This window comes from Peromyscus californicus, unplaced genomic scaffold (genome assembly GCF_007827085.1).
Source record: "Peromyscus californicus insignis strain IS unplaced genomic scaffold, ASM782708v3 Scaffold_7__1_contigs__length_154581171, whole genome shotgun sequence".
Classification (NCBI taxonomy): Eukaryota; Metazoa; Chordata; class Mammalia; order Rodentia; family Cricetidae; genus Peromyscus; species Peromyscus californicus.
Window position 1 is genome coordinate 93,754,839 of NW_026294595.1, and position 13,760 is coordinate 93,768,598.

General features: G+C 43.4%; 1 protein-coding gene across 2 annotated transcripts in view; it reads right to left on the minus strand.

Moving 5' to 3' along the window:
• Positions 1 to 13,681, minus strand: part of Ino80 (INO80 complex ATPase subunit) — a 108,044-nt gene extending 94,363 nt beyond the window's left edge. For both annotated transcript variants that reach the window (XM_052726717.1, XM_052726716.1), the window contains exons 1-2: positions 13,567 to 13,681; positions 106 to 291 (exon numbers count right to left, since the gene is read on the minus strand). In XM_052726717.1, coding sequence (XP_052582677.1) covers positions 106 to 248 — 143 coding nt within the window. In that variant the 5' untranslated portion in view covers positions 249 to 291; positions 13,567 to 13,681. The remainder of the gene's footprint in view (positions 1 to 105; positions 292 to 13,566) is intronic.
• Positions 13,682 to 13,760: the final 79 nt, after the last annotated feature.

Genomic DNA, 13,760 nt, shown 5'->3' on the forward strand with positions numbered 1-13,760 from the left:
GAAAAAAAAAATACCAAAAATAAAAATCATAAATAGTTTACCATTAAATCTTAGAGACAGTAATCACAAATGAAATAAAACATTGTTAGAGATAAAGTAACAAACCTAGAAATATTCCTGTTGAAGATGGCCGATGTTTGTCGCAGAAAATGGTCCAACCGCAAGGCCCTCTCCAGGTACTGAAGATAGAGGGGCTTTGCCAGCTCAGCGCAGCTGCCATCGTCCCCGGCACCCAACTCCGAGGCCATAGAACAAATCTGTCTTCATGCACAAAGACCTCCGACTGCACAGCTGCAGAATGAAGGTAAGTGAAAAAAAGAAAAAGGAAAAAACATAAAAGACTATTCCTCTTCCTCTTCTGCCTGTCTGCCTTCTGTATAAACAGAAATCAGGCTCTCTCAAACACAAGACATAGAGACCACAACAAACTCAGATAGTTCATTAGACACAAAGGCGTCTAGTGCAAAGGTAAAATGTAGAAACATTATCATCAACTGCAACACAATTTATAAAACACTTTTTCAAACAATCCTTGGATGTATTTCCTGTTTCTCCTCCATTAATAACTACAAAAAGAATGAGTAACTATCCATGTGAAGAGCTGACTGTGTGCATCTTGCAGAGTACAGTATTTATTTTCAACATCACCTTCTTTTTATACTTATAGTCATTCATATGTATGAGGTAGCCTATTTGCCAGGGGAATACATATATTATTAGAGTTTTCTACAAAATCTCACCACCATGCCCAGCCATCTTCTTTCTTAGCAGGGGGATCACAGATTAAAGAAAGGTGTAAACTTTCCAGGAGTGATAAGACTCCAAGGAGGAATGAATACCTTCTTCTAAAAACTTGTCAAATCTATTCCAATCTTAAAGTGAAGAACTCTTCAAAGTTTATATTGCCTTACACTGACATTTCTAAGGATGGAAAAACTATTAATACATTGACAGAGCAATTTACCATTGACTGGTCTGTGCCAAGACTCTAGTTAATCCTGGTTATACTCTGATTATACTTCAGTTCCTCATAATTGCCCCATGTCCATGTTAAGTCTACTTATGTGTATGTGCACACATACATACTTAGAAAAATCTACTAGTATGGGGATTCTATATTGTAGGTCAATTACTAGCTCAGAGTTATAGAGCTTTCTTGGCCCGTGAGAGGCCCTAGGTTGGAACCCATTATCAAAAACTTGAAAAATAAAATGCCTGGAGAGATGGCTCAGCATTTAGAGCATTGGCTGCTCTTGCAGAAGACCCAGGTTCAGTTTCCAACAACCACACAGTGGCTCACAGCTGTCTGTAACTCCAGTTCCAGGGAACCTGACACCCTCTTCTGGTGCCTGTGGTATATACATACATGTGCTATACATACATACACACACACACACACACACACACACACACACACACACACACACACACACAAAATTTCTTAACTTAAAAAAAAATAAAACAAACTAGCTCATTTAATCTGTATACTACAAATTCTGTCCTGATACAGTAGTGCACACCTATATAATTCCAGCACATGGAGGATCAAAACTTCAAGGTCAAACTCACCCAGGCAGTGATGGTGTGCAGAGGCAGATAGATCTCTGTAAGTCTAAGGCCAGCCTGGTCTACAGATCAAGTTTCAGAACAGCAAAATCTACAGAGAAACCTTATCTCCAAATACAAAACAAAAAGTACTCTCATTTTAGTTTAAATAACTAAGTTAAAAAAAATAGAATTTGGAGCTGGGCAGTGGTGGTGCATGCCTTTGATCCTAGCACTCAGGAGGCAGAGGCAGGAGGATGTCTGTGAGTTTGAGGTCAACCTGGTCTAAATAGCGAGTTCCAGGACAGCCAAGGCTACACTGAGAAACCCTGTGTGGAAACACCAAAAAAAAAAAAAAAAAAAAAAAATCCATTTACCATCAGTGACTCTAAAGCCCCAATTCTTTACTATCAGCTGAGGAAGGAGCAGGTCTCCCACATCACCCCAGTCTGTTTAGGGACATCAAGGATTTATTAAGATATGAAATTGGGGGAAAATACACTCATGGATACAGAACCAAGTAAACAGCCATCGTTGTCCTCCGTTCTGCCCAGCAGCAGGCTATTCGTCTCCAATCACTCTAAGAGAGCAACTGTGTGCCCCTCCTCAGATTTTAAGCAGTCATGTAACCTGCCAAGAGGCCACGCCCTAATACTGGTAGTCCAAAGCTATTGGCTGAATGAATACCCACAACAACCAGCCACTGATACAAAATAGCAAAAACAAACAAACAAACAAAAAACAACAAGAAGTCCCACCATTACGCTGACCTATCTCCCACTAATCTGATTTAGACCTTCTCCCTTCACTTTCCAAAGCATCCAGGTTTCAACTGTAAATTATTTGGTTACCTTATCCTGGTAAATAAAGTCACAAAGCTCTTGATTAGGAAGAGATAATATGAACCACACACCAAACTAAGGAGCAAATACAGGGAGAAAAACTGGCTTGCCCTCAAACAGCAAAAGTAGGTAGAGCACTCAACCATGAGGGCCAGAAACACTCTGCTCAGCCTAAGGGTCACTATAACATGGAAACAGTCTAGCAACTTAACAAGCTGAGTTTACTCATAATGTTCCAGAGATAGAAAATACCTGCATTTTAAAAGTGAACTGAAAAAGTCTTGGCTAAAAAAGGTTGTCCCTTCCACAAATTCCTTCCCTTCCACAAATTCCTAAAGTGGCAAAGAAAAGAATATACTGCCACCCCATAAGTATATTGTGACTATATATTTTCTTAATCCTTTTTCTTTCTTAATGAAACCTGCATGCTATTTTTCAAAATGAAATATAGTCATTTCTAAGTGTACACAGGATATTGATTTTAGAATCCCTGCAAAACCCAGTCATGGATGCTCTCATATTAAATTGGCACATAATCTGTTTATGACCCTCATATATCCGGTTTACTGTGAATCTCTCAGTTACTTATCTAATACACTACAAATGCTACACAAATATTTGTACACTGTATTGTTTTAAAAGTATGTAACAAAAAAGTCTGCACGTGACCTGACTTTTCCAAGTACTTTTTAATCATTTATATTTCCGTCAACTCTAGAACTGGTCACTTCTCCAAACAGTCTTAGTTACCGTTCTACTGCTACAAGGACACACAATGACCAAGGCAACTTATAAAAGAAAGCTTTAAATTGAAGACTTACAATTTCCGAGGGTTAGTCCATGATCATCACGGAGAGAGCATGGAAGAAAGCAGGCATACTGCTGGAGCAGTAGCTGAGAACCTATATCCTGATCCACAGGCAGGAGCAGAAAGAGACTGAGACTGGGCCTAGGGTAGGCCCAGTCTACCCTAGGCTTTTGAGTCCTCAACGCCCCACCACTTCAACAACAAGGTTACACTTTCTAATCCTTCCTAAACAGTCCACCAACTGGGAACTTAATATTCAAATACATGAAGCTATAGGGACCAGTCTCACTCAAAACACCACACAGACCTTTTTCCTTTTATTGAAGATAAAAGATCTAGGCACTAGCTGGGTATTGGCAGTGCACAACTTCAAACCCAGCACTCAGGAGGCAGAGGCAGGCAGATCTCTGAGTTCCAGGACAAGCAGAGAGAGCTACAGAGAAACTCTTGACTTTAAAATACCAAAAAGAAAAGCTGGGTGTTGGTGGCACATGCCTTTAATCCCAGCACTCGGGAGGCAGAGCCAGGCGGATCTCTGTGAGTTCGAGGCCAGCCTGGTCTACAGGATAGGCTAGGATAGGCTCCAAAGCCACACAGAGAAACCGTCTGGAAAAAAACAAAAAACAAACAAACAAAAAAAGACCTAGGCGCCGGGCGGTGGTGGCGCACGCCTTTAATCCCAGCACTCGGGAGACAGAGGCAGGCGGATCTCTGTGAGTTCGAGGCCAGCCTGGTCTACAGCGCGAGATCCAGGAAAGGCGCAAAGCTACACAGAGAAACCCTGTCTCGAAAAACCAAAAAAAAAAAAAAAAAAAAAAAAGACCTAGGCACTAAGTGGATACATGATGTCATTATGTAACCAACTAATACAGTAATACAGTATAGATGTGTTCTATGTCTATATTGAACAAGAATGTTTTCGGGGATTTTGTTTTGTTTTTGAAAACGGGTTTCACTGTATAAAAGCCTTGGCTGTCCTGAAGCTAGCTCTGTAGACCAGGCTGGTCTCAAACTCAGAGATCTGCCTGCCTCTGCCTCCTGAGTGCTGGGATTAAAGTCAAGCGCCACCACCACCACCTGGCAAGAGTATGTATCTTAATGTTTCTAAGTATAATAATCTGTATTTATATGAAGCTAAACTTGGGATTCATACTGAAATCCTCTTTTTCGTGCTTGCCTACAAATTTCCATTCAAAGTTCAGCGTGGTGGCGCACACATTTAATCCTAGCACCTGGGAGGCAGGGGCAGGAGGGTCCCTGAGCTTGAGAGTTGGAGGCCAGCCTGGTCTACAGACTGAGTTCTAGGACATCCTCAGCTACACAAAGAAACCCTGTGGAGGGGGGGTTGGGAGGAATCCCACTTCAACAGTTGAGAGGTCTGTCTCCAGTCACCCATTTAGTTAGTTGTCCAACTCTAGTATGCATATACATCAGTATCAGAACTGTTAACCTGTAGCCATATTGAATATGACTTTATCATATTCCATATTTATGAGTGCCTCAGAATAGCCAGCAAGATGGCTCAATGGATAAAGGCATCTGATGCCAAATCTGACAGCCTTAGTTCAATCCCAAGGACCCAGATTTAGAAGGAGAGAACCAACTCCTAAGGCTGTCCTCTGATGTCCCCCCACACACTGTAGTACATGTGTGTGCACAAACACAAAAATAAACTAAAATGTAATAAAAATGTTTGAGTATAGATTTATACACTTATTTGTTTTAGATTTCATTCCTTTTTAAGGTTATTTAGAAGAGCACATTTCTCCCCTCCTTTAAAAAAAGCGTGTACATGACGTGCGAGAATGCAGAGGCCAGAGGTCCAGTGCCCCCTCTATCACTCTCCATCTTTGTTCTTTTGTGTGTGTAAGTTTGTGCATGATGTGTGAGAGGGTGAGTATGTGGACATCAGAGTTGTATGGGTTTATGGCTCAAAGTTGGATGGACAGTTGGCTTGGCAAGTGCGTCTATGCACTGAGCCACCTCAATGGCCCTTCCATCTTATCTTACAGAGTCCTCACTGAACCTGAAACTTGCCAATTTAGTAGCCTGGTGGGCCAGCAAGCCTCTGGAATCATCCAGCACTGGGGCTCTAGGAGCACACCTCTAGACCCAAATTTTTTTTCTTTTTTTGAGACTAGATTTCTAGTTAGATACCTATGCCTCCAGAGTGCTGGGAGTGGGGAGGCAAGCATTAGCCACTATGACCATCGAATGTGTACAGATTAAAGTAAAAAATCATGTTAGGACATCAAAGGCTCCCAGGAAGGCAGGCAGACTAATGAGACTCTAACTGTATTATCAATGTGTGAAACACTCTTACTAAAAGAGCAGGCTGGAAAGGTGACCAGGGGTAAAGTGCCTGCTGTGCAGTCTGAGGACCTGAGTTTGGACCTCCAGCACTTACAGTCAAAAAGTAAGCTGTTTGGCACACACCTTTAATCCCAGTACTTGGGAGGCAGAGGCAGGAGGATCTCTGGGAGTTTGAGGCCAGCCTGGTCTACATAGCTAGTTTCAGGAGAGTCAAGGGCTACACAAAGAAACCCTGTCTTGAAAAACAAAACAAAAAAACTTTTAACAATTTTTTTTTGCGGGGGTGTGTGTGTGTGGGGGTGTTCCAGACAGGGTTTGTGTCCTGGAACTCACTCTGTAGACCAGGCTGACCTCGAACTCCCAGAGATCCGCTTGCTTCTTCCTCCCAAGTGCTGGAACTAAAGCAATGTACCACCACCACTGGCTATCCTGGAACTTGCTCTGTAGACCAGGCTGGCCTCAAACTCACAGAGATCCACCGGCCTCTGCCTCTGGAGAGCTGGGATCAAAGCACCGATTAGCTCTTCCTTCACTTTATTTCCTGTATATGCACACACCTCCATGAGAGATGGAAGCACATTGGGAGTTGACTCCCTTCGACTGTAGGTTTGGGGGTGGCACTCAAACTGACAGACTTGTACAGCAAGCACTGGCCCTACCGGACCATCTCACGGGGCACAGCCGCTCTCCTCATACTCTTCCTGGGAATGACTTTTGTTTTGGTTCTTTCAGACAAGGTTTCGCAGTGTAACAGTCCTTGCTGACCTGGAACTCATGTTGTAGATCAGGTCAGCCTAGAATTCAGAGATCCACCTGCCTTTGCCTCCCAAGTGCTGGGATTAAAGGTGTATGCCACCACCACCCATTTGGGAATTATTTTTATTGGCCTTTCTGGCAACTTATCTGGACAACATTCTTAGGGATAAACTGATCACGGTGCCTTTATTTATTATTTCTTTTATCCTACAGATTTTTTTTATCTGTTTTCCTGTTTCCACACACAGACTTTCACATTTTATTCTACTCAGCAACTAATTTCTGAGCAGAAAAGTTATCACATGCAAAACTGGAGGTAACTCACTTGTTTTATTTTATAGAAAACAAGAATATAGGAAAACAACAACAAAAAATACAAACATGCCCTCACAAAAAAAAATAATAATAATATAGCCGGCATTGGTGGTGCACGCCTTTAATCCCAGCACTGGGGAGGCAGATTCAGGTTGATCTCTGTGAGTTCAAGGCCAACCTAGCCTACAGAGTGAGCTCCAGAACAGGCAGAGCTACACAGAGAAACCCTGTCTCACTGGGTAGTGTTGGCACACGCCTTTAATTCCAGCACTCAGGAGGGGAGGCAGAAGTAGGAGGATCTCTGAGTTCGAGGCCAGCCTGGTCTACAGAGCTAATTCCAGGACAGCCAGTGAAACCCTGGGGAGGGGAGGGGAGTGGAGAGGAGGGGGGGGGTAAGAGAGGAGAGGAGAGGAAACAGGAGCCCCGTCAGGGGTGGGGGGTGTGTTTATAGCAGCATTTCTCTAAAGATACATTCTAAACCTAAGTATTTCAGAAAACCTCATGCTCTATTAGTTGTTCCTTCTTTTTTTTTTTTCTCCCAGAGCTGAGGACGGAACCCAGGGCCTTGAGCTAAGCGCTCTACCACTGAGCTAAATTCCCAACCCCTAGTTGTTCCCTCTTACTAGTAAGCAATAGCTCCATTCTACAACAAAACAATGTGACAACCACTGGTGTACTTATTTCCCAAATGAAAAAAGATAACAACGTTCAGTGATGTGCTCAGTGCTTAACATGTGATTTAGTTTCAGAAGCAGAAATAATAATTTCCATTTTACCTATTAGAAGCTCAAATTTTCATCGTGGCTGGACTTTGGTGAGATGCACACTTGTAATCTTAGTTTATAATCCCAAGAAGCACTCATGAGGCAGATGTGGGACACACAGATTTCAAGTCAGCATAGGTTACATGTTAAATAATTTGCCCAGTAAATGAGATTAAATCGAAGTCTTTTTCTATTTCATTTTGTTTGGTTGATTGTGTTCCTATGTGAGTTAGTTTGTTTATTTGTTGTTTTGAAACAGAGTTTCTCCACTTATCCTGCCTGGCTGGACACTAGTTATATAGACCAGGCTGCCTCTGCCTCCCCAGTCCTGGGATAAGGCTCACATCATATCCAACAGGTTTTTGTTGTTATTGAGTTTGGGTTTTATTTTGCATGGTTTTTTTTTTGTTGTTTTGGAGGGGTAGAACTTTAATTTTTATGATGGTAAAACATCAATCTTACGTGTAATAATCTTCTATAGCAGAGCTTCCATTCAACTGCCTTTTACACAGTAAGTGCATGTCCACTGCTCCCACAGGACCCTTTCAGGACGACCTTTGTATAAAACTTTCATGGTGAGTTTAATCAAGCTGATTCTTTTTTTTTTTTCGTTTTTGGTTTTTGAAGACAGGGTTTCTCTGTGTAGTTTTAGTGCCTGTCCTGGATCTCACTCTGTAGCCCAGGCTGGCCTAGAACTCACAGAGATCCACCTGGCTCTGCCTAGAACTTACTGTGTGGACTGTGGCAGCCTCAAATGTTCAGCAGTTCCAGGAGCGAGCCACTGCCCAGCCTCAAGCTGACTCTTGGTATCTTCATTTAAAAGGTCTCCACAATATGAATCCAAGCAAGCCATCAAAGTGAAAACATGCAACTAACAGTAAAAATGATGACCTTGAACTGAGAAGCCTCCTACTACCTCTCAAGTACTGAGATTAATATTGTGGTTTCTTTTAAGATTTATTTTTATGTGTATGTGAATGCCTACATGTGTACCTGTGCACTACATGTCTGCCTGGTGCCTGTGGAGGCCAGAAGAGGGTGTCAGATAGCCTGGAACTAGAGTTATAGACAACTGTGGCCTGACATGTGGGTGCAGGGATCTGAACCCGAGACCTCTCTAAGCCCTATAACCATAGATCTTAAAACATGGTTTCACTGTACATCCCTGGCTGGCCTTGAATTCATTCTGTAGTCCAAGATGGCTTCCAACTCCAAGGAAACTCCACCCCCCACTCCCACGCCTCACCTTCCCAGGAGTTGAAATTACAAGCACTTACCTATACACCCAGCCGTCAAACCCAAGTCTTTCAAGTGAAAAACCTTTTACTTATTTTGGGGCATGCTAGCCTTGAACTCACTATGACTTTGAACTTTTGGTCCACCTGCTGCTATCTCCCAAGTGCTGGGATTACAGGTGTGAACCACCACACCCAGTTTATACATTGCTATGGACTTTATGGATGCTAGATAAGCACTCCACCAACTGAGATACATCACCAGACCCTATATATACTACTCTACCAAGTTCTCTGAACTATTACTGGCTCTCAGTAGAGGATGACCTAGAATTCCTGCTCCTCCGGTCTCCACCTGACAAGAGCTGGGATTATAGCTGTGTGCCACCACAGTCAATTTACGGAAAGCATTTTATAAAGAAACCTAAAGTTTTCAGTGCAATTCTTACTGTTTTTTTGTTTGTTTGTTTTGAGGGTGGTGGCACATGTCTGTAATCCTACCTCTTCAGAGGTGGTGGCAGGAGGACTAAGAATTCAAGGTCAGCCTCCACGGACAGCCTGGCCTACAAGAGAATTGACTTCAAACAAACACAAATGCTCTTTAGAATATTTCTGGGACTGAAAGGAGACAACACTACCACTTACTGGCAACCTGAGTTTTACTTGTCATCTGTAAAACAGGGATAAAAACCAACCAAGTTTAGAATACTGAAAGAAAGTATTGATCATGTTAAACAGTTCATATATTTATTCATTTACTTAACTTTTTTCTTCTCTCTCTCTTTTTTTGAGCCAGGGTTTCTCTGTGTAGCCCTGGCTGTCCTGAACTGGCTCTGTAGACCAGGCTGGCCTCGAACTCAGAGATCCACCTGCCTCTGCCTCCTGAGTGCTAGGATTATCGGCATATGCCACCACACCCAGCTCATTTACTTAATTTTAGAGACAGGGTTGGAAATAACCCAAGCTGGCCACCTTGCAGCAAGTGGTACCATGCCCAGTATAGGGGTTGGTGGGGATTGAACCCGGGCTTTGGGCACCCTTCCAAATTACATTCCCAGCACTAACTGGCTCTTACAGGTTTTTAATAGCAATGCCTAAGCTCTTCTCATCACTGTATGCTAGCTCATCAATATTCTGAGACTTAGTAGTCAACTTTCAAACTTGTCTTCAGGATACCAGATGGCTCAGTGAGTATAAGTACTTAATGAATTTCCTATGTAGCCCAGGCTGACTTCAAGCTTAAAACTCAGGGCTGGAGAGATGGCTCAACCATTAAGAGCACTGGCTGCTCTTCCAGAGCACCCAGATTCAATTCCAGTACCCACACAGCATCCCAAAATTGTCTGTAACTCCAGTTCCAGGGCATCTGACACCCTCACACAGACATACATGCAAGCAAAACACCAATGCACATCAAATAATAAATAAATCATTTTTAAATTTTTTTATTTTCTTGGCTCCAAGCTCCTATATTCTGGAATTGTAAGCATGCACCACCAGTGTTTTTTGGATTACTCAATATTATTATTATTATTATTATTATTATTATTATTATTATTATTACTACTACTACTACTATTGTAGCAGGGGGTGGTGCTACGGATCAAATTCAAGGCCCTGAGCATGCACTCTACTACTGAGGCACACCCTAGCCCAGTCAGAGAATTTTTTCTAGTTACATTCCCTATCAAAAAGAGTTCAAAAACTGGTCTGAGAACTGGCAAGACACTTGCCTCCAAACTGGGTGACCTGAGCTTGACCTCTGGAACTCACATGGCAGTGAGGATGACCCCCACAAGTTGTGCAAATTGTCCTTTGACTTCCACACATGTGATGTGGCATGTGCACACAAATACACTAAATAAAAATTTATATATATGTATATATGTGTGTGTATATATATGCATATGCATATACTTTTAAACTTGGTTTGAATTCTTCTCAAGATACAGAACAGCAATTCTCAACCTGTGGGTTGAGACCCCCTTCAGGATCAACTAAGACCATTGGAAAACACAGATATTTACATTATGATTCCTAACAGTAATAAAATTACAGTTCTGAAGTAGCAATGAAAATAATGTTATGGTTGGGATCACCACATGAGAAACTGTATTAAGGGGGGCAGCATTAGGAAGGCTGAGAACCACTGACATAGAGGAAAGAACACAGTAAATTAAAACAAGGCATTTATTCTCTTAAAAACAAAATTTACTTTAGACTATAGGCAGAAGCTAGGCATGGTGGCTCACTCCTGGGACTGCTGAAAATTTGAGGCTGCCACAGTCCACACAGTAAGTTCTAGGCTATCTCGAGCTACAACAGTATGAGACCATGTTTTCCTCCCAGCTCCCAGAAAAAGAGCCCAACAAAATCTAAAAGACATGCAGCTATTACTAGGCACACACATGCATCATGTAATGACAAACATTCTGAGAAATGTGACTATTTCTTGAGCTATTCCTGTTGTCATGTAAGCATTCTAACAGTGGGCTTACACGAATACAGTGGTATAAACTACTACACCCTGGGCTACGTGGCAAAGGCATGGTCCCATATGCAGTTCCAAAATCACTCATGACTGCAGTGATCATTCAGTATCCCGGGGGCTGGTTCTAGTGCTCTCCCACACCAAAACCCATAGACGCTCGAAATGAAGTACCTTTTGACATAACCTACCCACATCTTCATTTCTTCACGTCACCGTTCAGTTATGGATCAATGTAACATATAAGTACAATGTGTACAGTTGTTTAGGGAATGGTTTTGCTCGGGACAGACATAACCACCACAAACCTAACTACACAGCACAGAAGAGAGAGAGCAAAGTGAACAATGCTCAGATGAGAGTGAGGGTCTGTGAAAGAGATGAGGCCGCCCCCAACACAGTATGCCTACACACTACTTCATTATCCTGGATTCATCAGAGCGCTGGGTCCAAAGCAAATTCAAGTTCTACTTTTTGAAAATTTTTGAAGGTTTTAGTCCAAGGTTGGTTAAAGATAAAGATGCAGAAGCAAGTGCCAAGAAAAACCAATTTAACAATTCCAGATTGTTGTTTTATAGGAAGATGGAGCTAGTGAATTTTCAGCATAAAACAAAACCAGATAGCCCATGTCTTTATCAAGAGGCAGAGGCAAGAGGATTGTGAGTTCAAGACTACCCTGGGTTACATAGTAAGATCCTGACTCAAATAAACACCCGAAACAGGGAGCTGAGAGGACTAAGCAGGTAAGAGTGCTTACTGCTATTGCACAGGACCAAGGTTTGGTTCCCAGCACCCACATGGTGGCTCATAACCACCTGTAACTCCAGTTCCAAAGAATCTGATGCTTTCTTCTAACTGACCTCCATGGGCTCCTACACACACACATGGGTATATACATACATTCAGGGTCACACACATATACAGAAATCTTTCTTTAAAAAGAATAACAGCAAAAACAAAACAAAACACCAAATTTTACATGCTATAGCATGTATGACCCTCAAAAACACGTTACATGAAAGCAGCTAGTAAAAAGTGGGTACATATATTAGCATCCCTTTATATAAAATGGAAATGTCAAGACTAGGCAAATCTGCTGGACACAGTGTTGCATGTCTTTATTTCCCAGCACTCAGGACACTTAGGTGGGCAGATATCTGTGGGTTAGAGGCCAGCTTGGTCTACATAGTGAGTTGCAGGACTACCAGAGCTACACAGTGAGACCCTGTTTCAAAAAAAAAAAAGAGTCGAAGACGACAGAAAATTGATTGATTGTGCTGTGGAAAGAGGAAACAAAGGAATGTATGGTACTTAAGAGGCTCCTATACTTTTTTTTGAAGTGACTGGTTAAATCGTGGTGATAGTTACACAACTCTGCATATACTGAAAATTTCTGAACTGTGTCTAATTCACCTGAACTACGATCATATATGAAAAAGGTTAGTGGGGAGTTGGAGGGGAGCCATGGAAGTGTACAATCTCAGCACTGTGGAGACTGAGGCAGGCGGATCTCAAGTTCTGGGCCATCCTGGCCCGAAACAAAAACACACATAAAAAACAAGAAAGACAAGACCGGAAGGAAGGGAAGTCGTGGGAACCAGTATCAGTAAGCCACAATGAAAATTAGGAACGTAAATTAAGGAGTCACTAACTAAGCTCATGACCAGCGATGTTTTAAAGAGTTCAACCTTCAAATTCCTTTCACTATTCCTAACAAGTAAAAAAAAACGTAAATCAAAGAATCCTCAGCACAGTTGGTTCTTAACTAAAATAGTTAAATGCCTTCCTCGGCTCTATCCAACTTCTAAACTGTAGGGGGCTTCCATCCTCCGTGATTACGGAAGTAGTACTTTTCATCAGCAAGCTCAAGAAGGAATTGTCAAAATAAGATGACACTTGCTTAGCCGCGCGGCAAAAGCCTCAAAAACCCAGAAGGGACGTCACGGACACATTTCTAAGTCTGTGCACGTGTTAAGTCCGTCCCTCTCTAACACCAACCAGCAACTTGCACCATTCACCCGTATCGCGGCTCGCTCCCCATAAACTGATACTCATACTATCAAGCCCACAGATCTCATTCGTTTAAATTGACAGGTAGAACCCTCACCCGGTTGCCAGTCTAGCCCAACAAGCCTCCGCCCTGCCCCTCCCCGTCTCCAAACCCACACACGTGTTAGCCCGACACCGCCCCACCGGGTCCCACGTGCACCTGGTCTAACACTCCCCACGTGTGGGTGCTCCACGGGCTTCCTCGGGGAGCTGAGGTCACCCATGACCCCAGGGCTCCAGAGGTACGAGAGAAAAGCCGAGGCCCAGGTCTCTGAGGTCCCAACCCTACGGGGAGTGTCCACACCCATCCTCTCTACTAACCCCAACAAATCCAAGGGCCGGGGGCTACGGCCCCTTTAAGACGCGGCCCAGTCGTCGCCCGCAGAGAGGGGCGCATAGGGGCCTACACTACACCCCCTCTGTCCACCCGCCCACGTCTACTCAACCTCACCTCGGGCCGAGGGGCCCCGCCGCCGCGGCGGCGGCGGAGGGGGGGCGGGGTGCGGGCGGGGTCCGGAGGGGGGGGGTCGCCCCGCCGACTGTGGAGCCGCGGTTCGCTCGCTGAGGCCGAGGGACGGTGACTGCGTTGGACGGGAACGCTCCTAGCTCGCTCCCTCGGCGGCTCCTGGGACCCCAAGATGGCGG